This window comes from Zonotrichia albicollis, chromosome 12, assembly GCF_047830755.1.
Source record: "Zonotrichia albicollis isolate bZonAlb1 chromosome 12, bZonAlb1.hap1, whole genome shotgun sequence".
NCBI classification, from domain to species: domain Eukaryota; kingdom Metazoa; phylum Chordata; class Aves; order Passeriformes; family Passerellidae; genus Zonotrichia; species Zonotrichia albicollis.
The window spans coordinates 18,705,650-18,723,330 of record NC_133830.1 but is presented as its reverse complement, the minus strand read 5'-3'; the positions used below and the strand labels follow the sequence as shown (position 1 = coordinate 18,723,330).

General features: G+C 38.8%; 2 protein-coding genes across 5 annotated transcripts in view; one reads left to right on the top strand and one right to left on the bottom strand.

Annotated features, from left to right (window-relative positions):
- Window positions 1–17,681, bottom strand: part of SYN2 (synapsin II) — a 189,699-nt gene that overhangs the window by 61,229 nt on the left and 110,789 nt on the right. The gene's annotated exons all lie outside the window — the stretch shown is intronic.
- Window positions 1–17,681, top strand: part of TIMP4 (TIMP metallopeptidase inhibitor 4) — a 31,963-nt gene that overhangs the window by 8,156 nt on the left and 6,126 nt on the right. For all 4 annotated transcript variants that reach the window (XM_074550139.1, XM_074550138.1, XM_074550137.1 and 1 more), the window contains exon 3: window positions 13,670–13,767. In XM_074550139.1, coding sequence (XP_074406240.1) covers window positions 13,670–13,767 — 98 coding nt within the window. The remainder of the gene's footprint in view (window positions 1–13,669; window positions 13,768–17,681) is intronic.

Below are 17,681 nucleotides of genomic sequence, written 5' to 3'. Positions count from 1 at the left end.
ATGGGAATAATGTACATTCTCAGTGCCAATAATGCACATTTCCAATGCCAATAATGCACATTTCCAATGGCAATAATGCACACTCCCAGTGCCAATAATGCACATTCTCAGTACCAATAATGCACATTTCCAGTGCCAATAATGCCCATTTCCACTGGCGATAATGGACATTCCCAGAGCCAATAATGCACATTTCCAGTGCCAATAAGGCACATTTCCTGTGCCAATAATGCACACTCCCATTGCCAATAATGCAGATTCCCAGTGCCAATAATGCACATTTCCAGAGCCACGTTTCCACCAGGAAGGAATGTGCACCTGTCATTCCTCAGGGCTCACACCCAGGAGTGGGAGCTGAAATTCTGCTCCAAGAATTGGGGATTGGGTGGCAGAAATGCTGTACTGGGCTTGTGCTGTTCCAGTTCTGTCCCAAAGAAGAGGCAAAACCCCACCTGAGTGTGGTTCTTGCAAGGCTTTTAGGGGGGAGGCAGCATTGGAGCCACTGGAGGAGAGTGCTGCCAGTTGCATCTCCAGAACCAATGAATCTTCTTAAAAGAAGTTAAATTATAATTATTTCCAAACTGATGTTGGTAGGTTTGTGCAGAGGGGCTGAAAATGAGGCAAATCTCAGCCTTTTCCCCTTCCTCAGCAAGGGGCTGAGGAAAAAAAAAATTCCAATCCTGTGTGTCCCACCAGTGCTCAGGAAATCAGTGCTGGTGGGTGGGAATCATTCACAATCATTCTTATATCCACATTTTATATATTCCTATATCCACATTTTGTTATATGACAAATGCTAGGTTCATCAACAGAAATTTTGAGAGAAAATTATTGAATTATTGAGAAATTAACCCATCTTCATTAATTTTGGCTGTACAGTGCCCTGTCAAACTCAGTTAGAGAAAAGAAGACCAGGTTTCTTTGCTTCTCTAAGTACAAAAGAAAAAATATTTTTCCTTACTTTTATGCATACTTTAATACATATTAATAGCACTTTCAAATAAAATTTGTAAAAACTGGGCAGCATGAATTCTAAGAAGTCGTTTAGTTCAAAGGAGCTGCTGATGCATTTAAAGAGAACAAAAAGTACCTGGCACCCTGCAAAGTCCCATCACTGGTAAAATGCCCATGAATGGCAATTCAGGAATAATTGCAGGACACATAAACTGCTGGATAGCACAGCCTAAAACTTCTAAATGCTTTAAAAAATGCAAAAATCCTACACAGCCTCTGGCTGCAGGAATGCTGTGGTGTCAATCCCTGATTACAATTCTGTGCCTTTGCACCTGAATATCCAGTGAAAAACCTGAATATTTCCATTCAATGAATTCCTGGAATGCTGCTGTGGGAATGGCACTGAGTCCTTCCTGTTGCAGCTAAATAGGGAAAAATTCACTAAAATATTAATTCACTAAATTCACTAATTTAATAAATGTCACTAAAATATTTGTGCAACAGCTTCCTGGGATGGAGCCTGAATTTCCTGTTTGCAAATAGGAAGGGTAAAACCTGAATAAGCCCCGCAAATAACCCTATATCTGCTTAAGGGTTTAGGATAGGAGCAAACACTTGAAGAACTTAAAAAAATCCATGGAAATTCAGTTTCCTAACTCGCTTTTCAGTGCTGAATTCAAGGCTTGAACCACCCTGCCAGTCCCATGCAACTCTGGGAGATAATTCCCAATATTGTGTGGATGAGTGCCCTCGAGAGCTGTGCCACTCCAGCCTGAAAGTGGGGCTGGGAAAAGCCAGGCTGAGCTCTCCTTCCTTTGCTCGCTGCATTTCCATGGCACCGCTCCCAGCCCTTCAAAGCCGTGCCTGTAAAAGGAGGTGGCATCACAGAGCTGAACAACAGGATGGGATTTTTAGGAGCCAAACCCACTGAGCGCAACATTCCTGTCAATTAGGACGTAGCTGAAAAATGTAACTTAATTTAGCTTTGGTGGGAAAAAAATACCCCAGAGCTGGCTATTGGGGAGTAAAATGAACTTTCAGAAGAATTGTGCTGCTTGCCTGACTTAGAAGTAACTCTGTCACACCACCTTGTTGCTGAGTGTGCTCTAAATTCAGGAGAATAAAACAAAAAGTCGGAGTTACTTTTATTTAAAATAATTTGTTGCAACTCTGGGAAACTGAACCTCATCATTTTAAAACCAACATTCTACACACACTGAGGGCAGAAACAAGACTAAATAATATATAACAGAGACCATGAAAGGCTGCCAAACTCTTAATCCTATTAATGTGCCAACTTTAATCCCAAACTTCCTCATTAAAAACGATTCCAGCAATGTGGGGTTCTGTGCACCCCGAGGAAGGGCCGTGTCGCCGTGAATGGAAATCCACAATAACGCCATGTATGCTGTCCTGCAGGCTTGGAGCACAAAGGGAGTGTTATTCTGCAGCTGAAATTGGGCAGATGCTGATTACCAGTGAAATGATGTGGGATCTGAGGCTTGCGAAGCAGAGAGTGTGGGATCTCAAGATCTCAGTCCTGAGATGCTGAGCCTCCGAGACCAGCTTGGGGGGCTCGGGAGTCCTGGGATGTTGCCAGAAGTGTCTGGTGGCTGGACTTTAACCCTACACAGGAGACGACAAGGATGAGGGCTTCACAGGGTGAATGGTGAAGGGATTGGTTAATTAGAGATAGAGAAACAGGGTTTAGGATTTCTGTACAGGGGGGTTTAGAGGAGTAAGATGGAGGAATTGGGGTGTGTCCTGCCCTCCTTCTTCTTCCTCCTCTCCTCCATCTTCTTTGGCCACGGTGGCATTTTTGGACGGGTTATTACTAAGAGTACACCGAGTTATAGGAATAGATGGTATTGGGGAAAAATGATAAATATTGTATACGTCACAATGGGTATAAAGATACGTGGCTGCCCCGGAGGGCTGAGACAGTGTGCCCATGGCTGACTGCTGAGCGGATCTTTGTTAGGCTGAAAGAACATCTTTTAGATAAACAATTAATAAACATAAAACCAGAAAGAAGAACTGAAGCCTCTTCTCGTCCTTCGATACGCGGGCTGCCCCAAGGCCACCCCGGGCCTTTCCAGGCCCCTCAAACAGCCGAGATAAACCGGACAGAGAGAAATGTTCCTGGTAACACGAGGGGCAGCTGTGAAAATAAAGCTGACCTTGAGCAACATTTGGAAATCGGTTTGGGGAGTTTTTAGGTGATGTTTAAGTTAAAAGAATCCCACACTTCTGTTAAAAATACGCTCGTCTCTTCTAGTTGAAAGTTTATAAAAATGAGATTCTAAGACTTTGCTCTCATAAATTGAGTGCATTCTTCTAATTAAAAAAAAAAAAAATAAAACCACATAATCTTCTGGTTTAACAAGGGAGCAAACCCAATCAACTCCTGCCTTCAACATGAGGAATTTTTGCATCCTGAGCCAAAACCACAGAGATGCACAAAATCCTGCCCTACCTGAGAGTCCTAATGGGATTTAATATTGGCCTTCCACGCCCCAAAACGCTGAACTGGAAATGCAGTTTGGATGCAGACTAGAACAGGTCTGTTAATAAATTCTGTAGGGTTAATAAAATAACCCTATAGGATTTATTATCAACCCTAATGGGGTTAATTAAACCCCACAGAGTAATCAAATTCTGCAAAGAATTTACACTGACAAACAACGCAGTGCAAATTAATATCCTTACCACAAGGTAATTAAAAAAAACATCCTTGGCATCTGCTTTATCAACCTGGAGAGTATTTATGGGGTTTTCAGTCTTCAAAAGTTTCTCAAAAGCGGAGTTTTAGTCCAAGTCATGAACTTCCCTGTAAGGCTTTGATTTCCCAATTACAGATTGGATTATTTCACCACCCTTATCTTCTCATGCAACTGGAAACATCACCAGGACTAAGAAATGCTCTTCCATGCCTTGCTTTTCACAGAATAAAGGGAAAATCCTGCTACACTTACATTAAATTCTTCAACAAGCTCTGTGCTTACAGATCCAAACCACCTTTGTTCAAATAGTCCAGAAAGCCCCACAATTTTTCCTTCTCATGATTTCAGAACTTGTACTTCAGTTGATTACTCTGCTAATCAACTTTAGTTATTTATTTAGTCATTATAGATTATTTAGTTATTTTACAGCTGGCTATAAGCATTTATTGATGAAATATCAGGAAACAAAAATGCAAAGCAGGAAAAATGAAACTGCCTTTGTATCCCAAATAGCAGAAACATCTTCTGAACTAAAGATTCCTCAACTTTGGGTCTGGGAGCTGTGGAGCAGGAGTGACAATGCAGACTCAGAGATAAGAAATCACTCCTGCAAATCCAGAGGATAAATTTTTGTCACCCTCAGTTTTGGGGTGGCTTTGCTGCTGCTCATTCTGTTTGCGTCCAGCCCTGAACTCATCCCACAGCCCCAACCATCTGAGCTGAGTTACAGTTTGGAAATGAAGCTTCTGTTTGCTGCTCTGTCCTGGTGAAAGATTAATTGACAGATGAGCCATTTGCTAAAAAACATTTGTCCTTTTTCCAGCTGTTTAAAGATCATTCAAAGAGCATTCAACACTGCCTTGTTCTCAAAAGAGAAATAAAAATGTGGGGTTTCCACTCCTGAAAGAGTCAGGATGAAGCAGCAGCTCAGCAGGTCCTGAAGCAAACATCTCTCTCTCTCCTGCAGTCTGAAACAATTCCAGCTGTGCAATAATTCTGAAACCAGCACTGCAAAAGAAGGGCTGCATTCGGGATGCTGAAATCATCCAAGGCTGTGTGGGACGCCCGCACTCCCAGGCTGTCACAGGAGCCATTGGAATAATTTCCCAGATTTTTTCTCCTGGCAGTGTGCTGTACCCATCTCATCCCCAGCCTGGCAGCACCAGCAGTAATTTGGCAGCACTCCTGTGGGAGTTTAGGGGTCATTTTTGACCCCCCAAACACTGCCTGAGCCATTTCTGACACACATCAGCCTTCCCTTCCAGCCTGCCCCTGCCCCAGCACTGGGAATCTTCTGTACAGGAATTTAACAAATGGATATTTAAAACTGTTTCCAGAGGTGGTGATGGTTTGGCTTTAAAAAACCAGCAAGTTTGGCTTTAAAAAACCTCCAACAAAGCCAATTGGAGGTGAAACACTTGGACACCCATGGTCTGGAACTGACTGGGAGCGTCCCAGCAAACTGATAACAACCAGATTCTGAAAGATCCAATTAAACAGGAATTGATTGCAAAAGTGAGAGTTTCCTGAGTTCAATTCAGGCTACCTATTGTAAATAAAGACAAGGATTCACATGCCACCAAGTTGCAAAGCAAATTCCTGAAGCACTAAAAGGCAGGAGAGCTTTTGCAAACACAGAGTAGAAACCTTTCCCATGCAACACAAACCACCTCAGAGTATGTGAGATGGAGTTACAAGCAGTTCCTCCTTTTTTGGACTCAGATTAGAGAAGAATGAAGGCAATTTTAAGTGGGAAAAGGACAAAAATATTGGCATTTTCATGAGAGTGTAGTTGGCCAATCCTTGAGCACAAGCAGATAAATCCAGAATATTTGCTGTTCAGGGACTTGCTTTAGAAATGTCTTACACAGTTATTTACTGATTGACATAAAATAATGTGTTCAGGTTAAAGGCAATTTATTGAGCCATAAAATTATAAAATCAGGGAAGATTGCTCATGGCAGAAATGGTTCCTGTTTTTAGGGATGTATGGAACACATTCCCAGGGATTCCAAATGACTGACACAGCACCACTGCCTCTCCTGCTGGAAGCCAACACGTGCAAATCAAATACTGAAACACTAAGAGAACAAAACCTTCATTCTCCCCAGAGTTATCTCTAAAATAATCTAAAAATATCTGATAAAAATATGTGAGCACACACTGATAAAAATATCAGTGTGTATGTAAAGCTACCCATTGGGTATTAAATTAATTCTTTTCAAGCATTATTTTATGTCATTCAGTCAATAACTTTTGCCACTGATAAAATTATCAGTGTGTATGTAAAGGTACACGTTGGGTATTAAATTAATTATGTTCAAACATTATTTTATGTCAATCAGTCAATAACTTTTGCCTCTTTTTGGCAGCATTAGAGATACCTGGGAGGTTCAATCAGAGTTAAAATCCGTGTTACCAAAGCTTCTTTCTTCCTCTCATATGTATTCTGAGAAATGACAATATTTTCTGTATACATGAATATTTAATCAAGTTATTTTGCTCTCTTCATTGGTGAGAATCAAAGCTTTTCCACAAGCAAATATGGCAAGTAAAGCTCTGACAGCAGTGAACAATCCAGCATGTTTAGTCAGAAAAAGGCAGGGAAAGGGAGAGTGGCAATGCTGGACAGATGGGACAGCTGCTCTAAATCATGGAGAAAGATTTTACACCCTCTTGTACATTTTAGAGGTTTTGTGAGCAATATAAATCAGCAGCCAACAGACCTTGTTTAATTCAGGATTCTATCCCAGGTATCTATTCTATCCTGCGCAGTGTTGCTTTAAGGGAGTTCATTAATTTTGGTTTCTTGTGACAAATTCTGTGCAGATTCCTCTTTTTTTTGGAGCCTGATTATTCCTTCTCTTTGCCTGCTGACTTTGCTCCCTCTCTCTAAGAAAAGTCAAGCATCTCAGATGTCTAGCTCCCTATCTGAAGATTATTTCTGTCATATCTGTGAGCTCCTGAAACCAAAGTTTCACCCTGTTCTTGGCTTCCTTGGCAGCTCTGATGGAATTTCTTGCCATTATTCTCCTCCAAGGTACCTTAATATATTTGCTTCAGCTTCTGTGCCCTCCAGACACAAAGGCCAGTGAAATACTGTGGTCACACCCTCTCCTCAGAGATCTTCTTGGACTCTTTGCATTATTTCACCATAACTTGACTTTAGGTGACTGCAGTAGGTGAGTTCTGCTCACAAACTTGGAGTTGTTTTGCTTTCTGCTTGCTCACATTTCAATTCTTGGCCGTTTCCACATGCCTGACTTCAAGGGGAGGCAAATCTGAGCTGCAGGGGTGTTTGCTGGCCTGGCTGCCCACAGAGAATCCCCCTGGAGCAGAATCTGTCCTTTCACCAAAACGAGAGCACTTTCATGCACGACATTCACCTGCTTCTGCTCTAAGTGGTTTATTTCTAGGTGGTTTATTTCCAAGTGGTTTATTTCCAGGTGGTTTATTTCTAGGTGTTTTATTTCCAAGTGGTTTATTTCTAGGTGGTTTATCCCAATATCCAAATGAAAATCATCGCTATTACACCATTGATTAATTAATGCAGCAGTTCTGGAAGCTTCTGTTATGTGACTGGAAAATAAATTAGGATCTATGAAATAGGAAACATTACATAGCATAATATCATATGTTATATATATAATATATATATATATCAATATATATATCTATATATATAATCTCTCTATATATATTATATATATATATATAATATCATGTACATATATATAATCTATATATATTATATATATATATATATATATAAAATATCATGTACATATCATGTACATCATGGGATATACAAAATAGGAAACAGAAAGTGACACAATTACTTAAATGAGGAGCTCTTAAAAATAGACAGGCACATCTTTATCAGGTGGTGGAAAATTGTTAAGAATTGCCACAGGGGAACTGAGAATGGATTTCTATTTTGCTGCAGGCAGCTAAGAAAGCAGAATAAAGGAAAAACATCACACCTGGAAGTAACCCCAGCTTTTCACCCCAGGGACAGTTCAGCTCTCTCCCACTTCATTATTCTAAGATACTTCTACTACTACTACTATTATTATTTTTTTTTCTAAATTCTATTATATTATTCTAAATTCTATTTTATTATTCTAAATCAGTGGACCTGATAACTTGACCTTTACAGCTCCAAACCCCTCATGTGGACCCTTCTGCACGTTCCTCAGACAAATTCTTTCAGTGTATGAGCCCAAGTCACCGCAATGTCATGTTCCAACCATGTTTGAGTAGCCTGGGATCAGAACTGCTGCAAAAAAAATTGACCTGGATGATTTGGATTCCTTTGGATATATAAAATAGTGTTGGATCCCACAAAAGTGTTGCAATGAGACAAAATCCTCTTTCAATAACTTCTGAGAAAAAAAGAGGGGAGTTTACACATACAATTTTGAAGAAATAAAAGCACTCTTGTCCCCCACCCCCCAAAAAATATCACTTTTGGACAAGAAGAGTTTTTGAACTGAGTTTGCATAAACTCAAGGTCTCAGCAATTGTCACAGTGGGATTTTTCCTTTTACCAAAATTCTGGGTGGGTTCTTCTAGGAATTTGAGACATTCATGCAGCAACATTTTAGCTCCTGAACCCCAAAGAGTGAAAAAGCTCAGATAGATAGATAGATAGATAGATAGAAATATAGATAATAGACAGATAGATAATAGATAGATAGATAGATAGATAGATAGATAGATAGATAGATAGATAGATGATAGATAGATAGATGATAGATAGATAGATAGATGATAGATAGATAGATGATAGATAGATAGATAGATAGATAGATAGACAGAAATATAGATAATAGACAGATAGATAGATAGATAGATAGATAGACAGAAATATAGATAATAGACAGATAGATAATAGATAGATAGATAGATGATAGATAGATAGATAGATAGATAGATAGATAGATAGATAGATAGATAGATAGATAGATGATAGATAAATGATAGATAGATAATAGATGATAACTAGATAGATAGATAGACAGAAATATAGATAATAGACAGATAGGTAATAGATAGATAGATAGATGATAGATAGATAGATAGATAGATAATAGAAATCTGAGTTAATCTTGCAGCAGAAGAGTGAGCACAAACAGCTGAATATTGTGCATGAAAGTGCTTTCATTTTGGTCAAGGGACAGATTTTTCTGGAGAGAAGTAAATTTGAATATAAGTGCCTTCAAAACGATGCACATCCATATTCTGTGTCCATAGCTCTGCTATATTTCATACTGCACACTCTGGCTATTCCAGAAAAATGCTTTTTGGATGCTTTTTTATCTGTATTGAGGATGCCATCCTCATTCCAACCATGTGACAGCCACACACTCTCATTTAGCTCCCTCTCCTTGAGCCTTTCATCCCTTGTCCCTCCAAGAACATCTGAGAGCAGCTGGCCTGAAGTGTCAGACACCAAAGAGATAGGTGGAAAGGAGTGCCCAAAAATTACTCTGTGTATTTTATATTTAATTAAATGAAAGGGCTAAATTGAGCCTTTAAAATATAAGAGAAAAAAAAAGAGCTTCACGACTCTTGATGATATCTTTTTACCTTACATCTTTTCCTGCCAACATAGTTTTTGAAGTCTCACTGCAAGGTTTTTGTGGCAGAGCTGATTGTGGTTATAAACTTGTGAGGTGGGAATGAAATTTTCCTGATTTCTGCAGAGGAAGGCTGCTTAGAGGAGGTGGAGATCACATTTCTACTCACAGGGCTCTGGTGGAGCCTGTCAAAAACCTGAAGTGAACTGGAGGCACAGAAACCCAGATTCTTCCTCAATATGCCTATATTTATTTACCTATTTATCTATTTATAGATTTAAAGCAAGAATGCACTTAAGGATTTATATAGAACACATTTTCTTGTTATATGCCCAGCAGTATCAATTTCTTAATTTATTGAATTTCTACTTCTGATGTCCAGCAGTATCTTAAATATCTTCCTAAATAATTATTTTTCCCTATGCAGTTTCTGGTACTAAACAGAGAGTGGAGGAAAAGATCTCATTTGTTCATCAGTTTTTCTTCTCCTTTACCTCCTGCTTCTTAGGATTATAAAGTTTATTTGGGGAGTAAAAACCAACTTGCTTTCCTTTTTAAAGAGCAGTAAAATTGATTATTTTAGCTGAGTAGAGTTGTCTGTCTTCTAACACTTAGACTGTTGAGGATAATCTCACCACTTATTTAAATAGAGTAATATTTTATCAAATATTAAATACTGTAATACAGAATGTCTTATTTAATAATACCAGCTTGTAACAATGAGAGTAATTCTTCACTCAACAGTTTTCCCTCAGTTATTGCCTTGGAAATAACTCAGAGTCTAAAAAGAACATTATTTTTAGGGAATATATTAATTTCAGTATATCAATATATTATATATTAATATATTTATATATGTATATATTACTATAAAATATTATTCTATTATAGTCTAGTATTTTAATATTGATATATTTTATATTAATATATTATTTTAAATGAATTTCAAGGATTTGGTTTATCCAGATTCCATCCATGGCTGTGCCTTGGAATGGGCCCTGCAGTGACTGCTCAGTTTTTTGTGTCTTCTCTCCCTTCAGATTTCATTGGTTTTGTCACTGTGGTGCAGTAAAATCAATCTCAATTTCCTTACTACTTCCCTCAGAGTAAGGAAATGTATCTGTAATAAAAGTAGCTCCTCATGATCACAAAAATCTCTAACTCACAAAGTGATGTTTATTTAATTAGTATTAATTAGTGTAGCTAATTCCAGAAGGAAATCACCCAGGTTAATGCCTCTCTTTCTACCTTTATTGCATATAAACCCTGCTGTCTTCTACCAACCCTGACACTTTTTTCCTGACTGTATAAACACAACTATACCAAATGATTAACTAAATATGTGCTGTGTTTTACCCACTTAGAATGATCTCCTACTGATTTACAAATGGTTGGGATGGATAATTATTATTATCATTATCATGGTTGGGAGAGGATCATTATTATTCAGGAAAGAAGGATTAATATATTCATAACACATTGCAGGAGAGGGCCCAAGGGCTGAGCATTGTCCTCCTGTCCCTCAAATTCATTTCCTTCCAGCTCAGTCACCTGAGACAACCTCAGTGAGGATAAAAAAATGACATTTTATCAAAGCTGAGTCCACAGAAGAGCCACATCCTCCCGCTGAAATGTTCAAATCTGCATTTTTAGTGCAGAATAAATCCCGGGCATTCAGAATTGCTGGCGCTGCCATGTGAAATCCGTGCCTATGTATCCCATAGATGCAAATTCCTCATAAGGAAGCAATAACAGCTAAAATGACATTATTACTGAACGACCAGAGGCTGTTCTCACTCGCACGGAGAGGCCAAGCCAGGCCTGGAATGCTCCAAACCAAGAAGTGCAGAGTCGGAGCAATCCTGAGGCAGCAGGGAGATGCCCAGGAATGCTGCAGCAGGAATGCTTGTGGTCAAAAACAGGAGCAACCACACGAATCAGAGGGCTGAGGAGACAGCCAGACGACACTGATGGCAAAAAAAAAAAAAAAAAAAAAAATTAATGCACAGAAAATAAAAAAATAAAAAAGGAGCCCAAGAAGAATTAAAAGGCGCCAAAAGATCTCTGTGCGTTTGGAGAATGGAAGGACAAAACCAAAATAGCTCAAAGTTTAGGCAATTAAACTTCCTTACTGTTAAAAAAAATAAATCTCAGTTTTTTCCTCTTTTGCCATCTGGAAGTTTAGTCTCAAACACACACAACACAGAAACGCTTCTCATTTTCACCCACACACCCACTAAAAGGTCTCTGCATGACAAACCCCAGGACGCTGCACTTTCAGCCTTGCACAACTCCATGGAGACCCCTGGAGCTATCAGGGATTATCCATAACCTTCCCCTCATGTGCTAACAAGTAGAATTTCATAAAAAATATGGAAATGCACAATATTTCAACATGGGACATGGGGGGAAAACAGTTTTGATTATCCCACGCTGAGTGGGCAGGAAAAGATTCCCCGCACATGAGCCATGTTATGGCACTGAGAAAATAATGTTGTTTTCTCAGTCCTTCCCTTCAGAATTGAACAGATTCCTTAATGAGAAATCCTCTTTAATTTTTTTAGGGATTAATGATGCAAAGGAGAGCATCTCAAAACAAAGCAGCACCATCCTGATTTGTGCTTTTCAGCACTCCCAGCCCACAGCCCTTGTCCCCTGGAAGGACATCAGAGACTGCAGGCACACTGTGAATTTTGGGGTTGCTCACACCTGCAGATGGTTAAAGAGATGCTGCCACTTTCCGTGTGAAATTTAAAAGGACAAATTAATGCTTGTACTGAAAAGAACTCTGTCCTCCCAACAAGTCCAAAATGCTCCTCAAGAAGGGTTTAATGAAGCCTGGAAGCTGCAGGCCTCTGCAGCTTTAATAATAATTAACAGGTTAATTTTAATAATAATTTAACACCTTGGTGATTCCATCCAGTTTGCTCAGCTAATTAGTGAGGAAATGGGAATTGTCCAGGGTTAGGTGGGACTGATCTCCACCTGGCTGTGTTTCAGCCTGGGTTTCCTATTCCTTTTCTTTAACTATTATGTTAAATATGAAAAAAAAATGAAGCAAGTCTAAAAAAAATTGAGTTTTGAAGGGGGAACATGCAATTTGGATGTCACAAAACTTTGCCAGTGTCTGTCCACAAGCACAGAAATGCAAATCATCTCCTCCCTCAGCACAAACAAGAAGAATGATAAATCCAATCTGAGTGAATATCTTCAGCCTGTAATCCCATTCTTATCACACTGAAATCTCTGAAATGTGTTTTTATTTTGAAGCTGCTTTGGTGTTTCTCCCTAATTTTCACCAGTGAAGGCCTGTTCAAGACTCAGGCTGCTCTAACCCAGGAGCTGCAGCAGTGGCCATCCAAAAACAGAGCAAAAACGGGATTCTCACTAATTTGGAGGGATAAAATCCCCAGGGGAATTTTGGCCGTGCTCCATATTCTTAGAACCACAATATAACAATGAATATTCCTATGTCTCTGCTTTTTTATTGTCTTTAGCCTTGCCTGTATAGGGAAACATAGCAAATTTTAATTATTATTAGGCATCTAATCCAGAAGATAAGAAATTGAATAGAAAAGAAATTGCTTTTGTTTTTCTGATGGTGCTTCCTGATCAAATAACTAAATTGAAGAGCAAAGAGGAAATGGGGTGTGTTCTGTTATTTGTGCCAAACAAAATTCTGCTCAGCTGAAATCCAAGCTGTGTTCTGATGCATTTATCTTGGGGGCATCAGGCAATTCAGTCTAATTTTAGTTTTTCCAAAGAGTCCTGGTGTATTTTAAACATCACACACAAGAGAGATGCCTCAAACAAGGAGAGGGGAAAATAATCCATTTCTTCTTTCATAAAATATCCTACTCTTCTCGATTAAAGAACAAGAAATGAATTAAGGAAGTAGTTGATTTCTGCAGGTTAACACAACTAATGGCGTGCTCTGTTAAACCCCAGAAAAGTGAATATAAGATTATTCTTCTCATTTCGTGCATGAAATCAATGTTTTCATCTTGCCTGGCGCAGGCTTTCAGGGCCTCACTTCAAGTCTATTTATTGGCTCAACAATTCTGTAATCAACAGTCGTGTCCCTTTCCTTACTGATTGTAATGATGGGTATTTTGTCAAATTTTATGGGATTTGAGTCTTCCAGAGATTTTGATGGACATCTTTTGTCAAAACTGAGTGGTAGCATCAATCAGGTTTCCACACTCTTGGGAATTCACATTTCCATCACAGACAGCCCACTTACTTTTGTTTTCAGGAGCTCTCATGGTAAAATCCTTCAAATCTACTTGTACCTGAAGTGTCAAAACAACGCCAAAATCCATCAATACAATTTTCATTTTTTCCCTGTAAAATTGGGCATCTGCTCACGCGCATTTAAATCTTTTTTTTCTCTTCCTCTCTCTTTTCCAGTGATCAGAGCAAAAATCTCCAGCGAAAAGGTGGTTCCTGCCAGCGATGACCCCCTTGATAGCCACAAAATGATCCGGTATGAAATCAAACAAATAAAGGTACATGGAACCACTCCGCTTTTTTGTAGCTCAATGCCGATATTTCTGCATATTTCAGCCCTAAATCATTGACCCCAAAACGCTGGGAAAGCTGGAAAAATCTCCAGCTGCCCCCACAGGTAGACCCAGATGAATAAATCACAGGAGGGATTAAAAAAAGGGAAAGATAAAGAGAAAAGGAAATTTTAAATGAATTCTTAAATGTTAAGGATATAGTCAAATGTTTCCTTCCAGAAATAAATACATCAATGCCAGAGAATTCCCTTTCCTCCCACTGGAATTCCAATGTTCTGCTGCTCCTCGGCAGCACCTCAGGAGATTGAGAGATATTCAGGAGGTTTTTGTGAAATAATGATATTTTGATGAAGGTTTTTGCGAAATAATGATATTCAGGAAGGGTTTATCTTCATATTCAGGAAATTTTTGTTAAATAATGATATTTTTGATCAAGAATTTTGATAAATAATAACATTCAGGATGGTTAAATTTGATATTCAGGAGGTTTTTGTTAAATAATGATATTTTTGATCAAGAATTTTGCTAAATAATGATATTCAGGAGGGGATTTTTTTTGATCTTCAGGAGATTTTTGCTAAATAATGATATTTTGATGAAAAATTTTGCTAAATAATCATATTCAGGATGGTTAATTTTGATATTCAGGAGATTATTGCTAAATAATGATATCTTGATGAAGAATTTTGCTAAATAATGATATTCAGGAGGGTGGTTTTTTTTAATATTTAGGAGTTTTTTTGCTAAATAATTGTATTCAGGAGGGTTTTTAAAATATATTCAGGAGGTTTTTGCTACACAATGCTATTTTGATGAAGAATTTTGCTAAATAATATTCAGGAGAGTTTTTTGATATTAAGGAAGTTCTTGGTAAATAATGATATTTTGATGAAGAATTTCACTAAATAATAATATTCAGGAGGGTGGTTTATTGATATTCAGGATTGTTTTTTTGATGTTCAGGAGGTTGTTGCTAAATAATGATATTTCGGTGAAGAATTTTGCTAAATGATGATATTCAGGAGGCGTTTTTTTGGTTTATTTATATTCAGGAAGTTTTTGCTAAGTAATGATATTCAGGAGGGTTTTTTGATATTCAAGAGTTTTATGCTAAATAATGATATCTTGATGAAGAATTTTGCTAAATAATGATATTCAGGAGGGTGGTTTTTTAATATTCAGGAGGTTTTTTGCTAAATAATGATACTCAGGAGGGTTTTTAAAATATATTCAGGAGGTTTTTGATAAATAATGCTATTTTGATGAAGAATTTTGCTAAATAATTATATTTTATATAATAAATAATAAATAAATAATAAAAACTCTCATATTCAGGAGAGTTTTTTGATATTAAGGAAGTTCTTGCTAAATAATGATATTTTGATGAAGAATTCCACTAATAGAATTAGTATCCACTGATAGAATCCCCTCACAGGAGCTTGAGTAGGAAGAATCTTTGTTAATTAAACAAGAATATCTCAAAGTATTCACAGGGATGGTTATCACACCATTGGTTATTACAAACCTCTAGGTGAGGTTTTACAACAATTCCAACGAATCAGTCTTTACCTTGCTTAAACAAACCCCGAAGCTGCCACCACCTGCAAATTCTCATCCTCTAAAATGTTAAGGATTTATTCAAATGTTTCCTTACAGAAATAAGTACATCAATGCCAGAGAATTCCCTTTCCTCCCACTGGCATTCCAATGTTCTGCTGCTCCTCCGCAGCCCCTCAGGAGCCTGAGAGAAAAGCAAATCATCTCCTACCCCAGCACAAACAAGAGGAATGAGAAATCTAATCTGAGGGATTATTTTCAGCCTATAATCCCATTCTTATCCCACTGAAATCTCTGAAATAGATTTGTGTGTTGAAGCTGCCTTGGAGTTTCTCCCCAATTTTCCCCAGTGGAGGCCTGTTCAAAACTCAGGCAGCAGGAACAGGAGTTTATTGAATTCCAAGTCAGCCAGGCCTGGACAAAGCAGAGATGTGTTTTTTAGGAAAGATGTTTTACATCATCACACACAATACTCTTTTCCTGACCCAGAGATGGGGAAACTGAGAGGCACCTTAAAATCTTTTATTCTATTTAGACTAACAACAGAAGGGCTGTGATAACGCCATCCCTCAAATCCTTCATCCTGACCAGAGAGAGCTCAGGACCGAACCTTCCCCTGTCCCAGGACCCAGCTCCCTGCTCCAAGCAGGGAGGGATTTTGGGAAAGGAGGGATTTTGGTGGGAACCAAAACCTTGGAGGTTTTATTTGACTGTAACATTCTGCACAATGCTGCTGTTTCTCTGCTCTATTGCACTCAGGGTTGTTGAGCTGTTCCATTAATGGGATGACAAATTCTGTTTCTCTCCTTTTAAATCCAGTGCATTAGGCTTAGCATTAAAATGTTGTAATTCTAGATGGAAATATTAGAGATAATTTTGATATTCATTTTCAGAAGTAAAAGAAAATAACAACGAGGCTTTCATTTTTTAGCACTGGGTCAGCATGTCAAGAAGCCATAAATGTTTTCAATTACTGTTTTTTTCTTGCAATATTTACAGCATTATATTAAAGAGAGAAGATAATATGTGATATATATGCATTAATTTGTAATTTTATTAATATTTCTTAATATTTTTGCTACTGACTTGAGCATCACACTCATTCTAAAATCTTCGAGCACAGCCATGTGCTGGTGCTGGTTCCACCCCTCAGCAGGACAAGGATGGAGTCCACACAGAATTTAGGAGCAGGGTCACATCTCTCCATCCCCCAAATCCTCACCCTATTTTCCTATTCCAATAAAGTCCCACCAGGATCAAGCATCAATGCAGAACCAAACCAAACCACCTTATCCCTCTGCGGAGAAATATCCATGCTTTCAGAGAAATATCCATGCTTTTAGGGAAGGGAGAATATGATTGAGGAGATTAAATATGATTCATTGAGTTAAACACAAGATTATAATCTTTAGAATTGCTGTAACAATTATATAGGTCAAAAAAAAAAAATCTGAAAATGCAACCAAAAAACCTGCAAAAAACCAAACATTAAACTCATTTAAATATTAAATAAATCTCCATTATGCATTGCTGTGGATATTTAGGGAAAAAACCCTGCAACAAAACAAACATTAAACTCATTTAAATAATAACTAAATCTCCATTATGCTTTGCTGTGGGTATTTAGGGGATTTATAGCTAAATCAAGGTGTGCTGTCTGCACAAAGCCTCCAAAATTGAGGCCAAAGCTGAGATGTCCATGGAAAATCTGATCCCTACAAGCCCCTGAGGGTTTCTGAACGTGGAGAGAGCTTGGGGCAAAGTTGACCTGCAGAGCTCCCTGTGCAGACACATTTCCCTCCTCATTTTCCACATTTTCCATGGTTCCCACTGCTGCTTTGGCCAGGGTGCCAGTTTGGGTTGTGTTTTGGTCTGTCTGGGCCTGTTTGTTTGATTCCCCAGAGCATTTCCAATCCCAGCTCATATTTTTGGCCGGGCCGCGCGGTGACAGCGGCCTTGGCTTCCTTCCCCCCTCCACAAACAAAGCCTCAGCAAAACCAACAGATGACAGAGTATTTTCTATTTAAACCCCCTGGGAGGGCCCGAGGAGCACAAACACATTTTCCAGGGGCAGCAGCTGCGAGTGGCAGAGCTGTGAGGCCCAGCCATTGTCCCCAGCTGCCAGCACGTGGCATGATGTCACCGAGGCTGGCGGTGGCACGCGAGGTGATGACAGGCACCCAGCAGCACCTTGGACACTGCCCAGCTTGTTTGCATCTTTTCATGCCTCGTTTCTCATCTCTTCTCGGGGTTGGAGCTGCTGGTTAGGCCTGAAAAGGGGTTTTGATCCCAAATCTGTCATTTTGGGCCTGGCAGGGTGGGAATGCTGAGGGGTGGGTGAA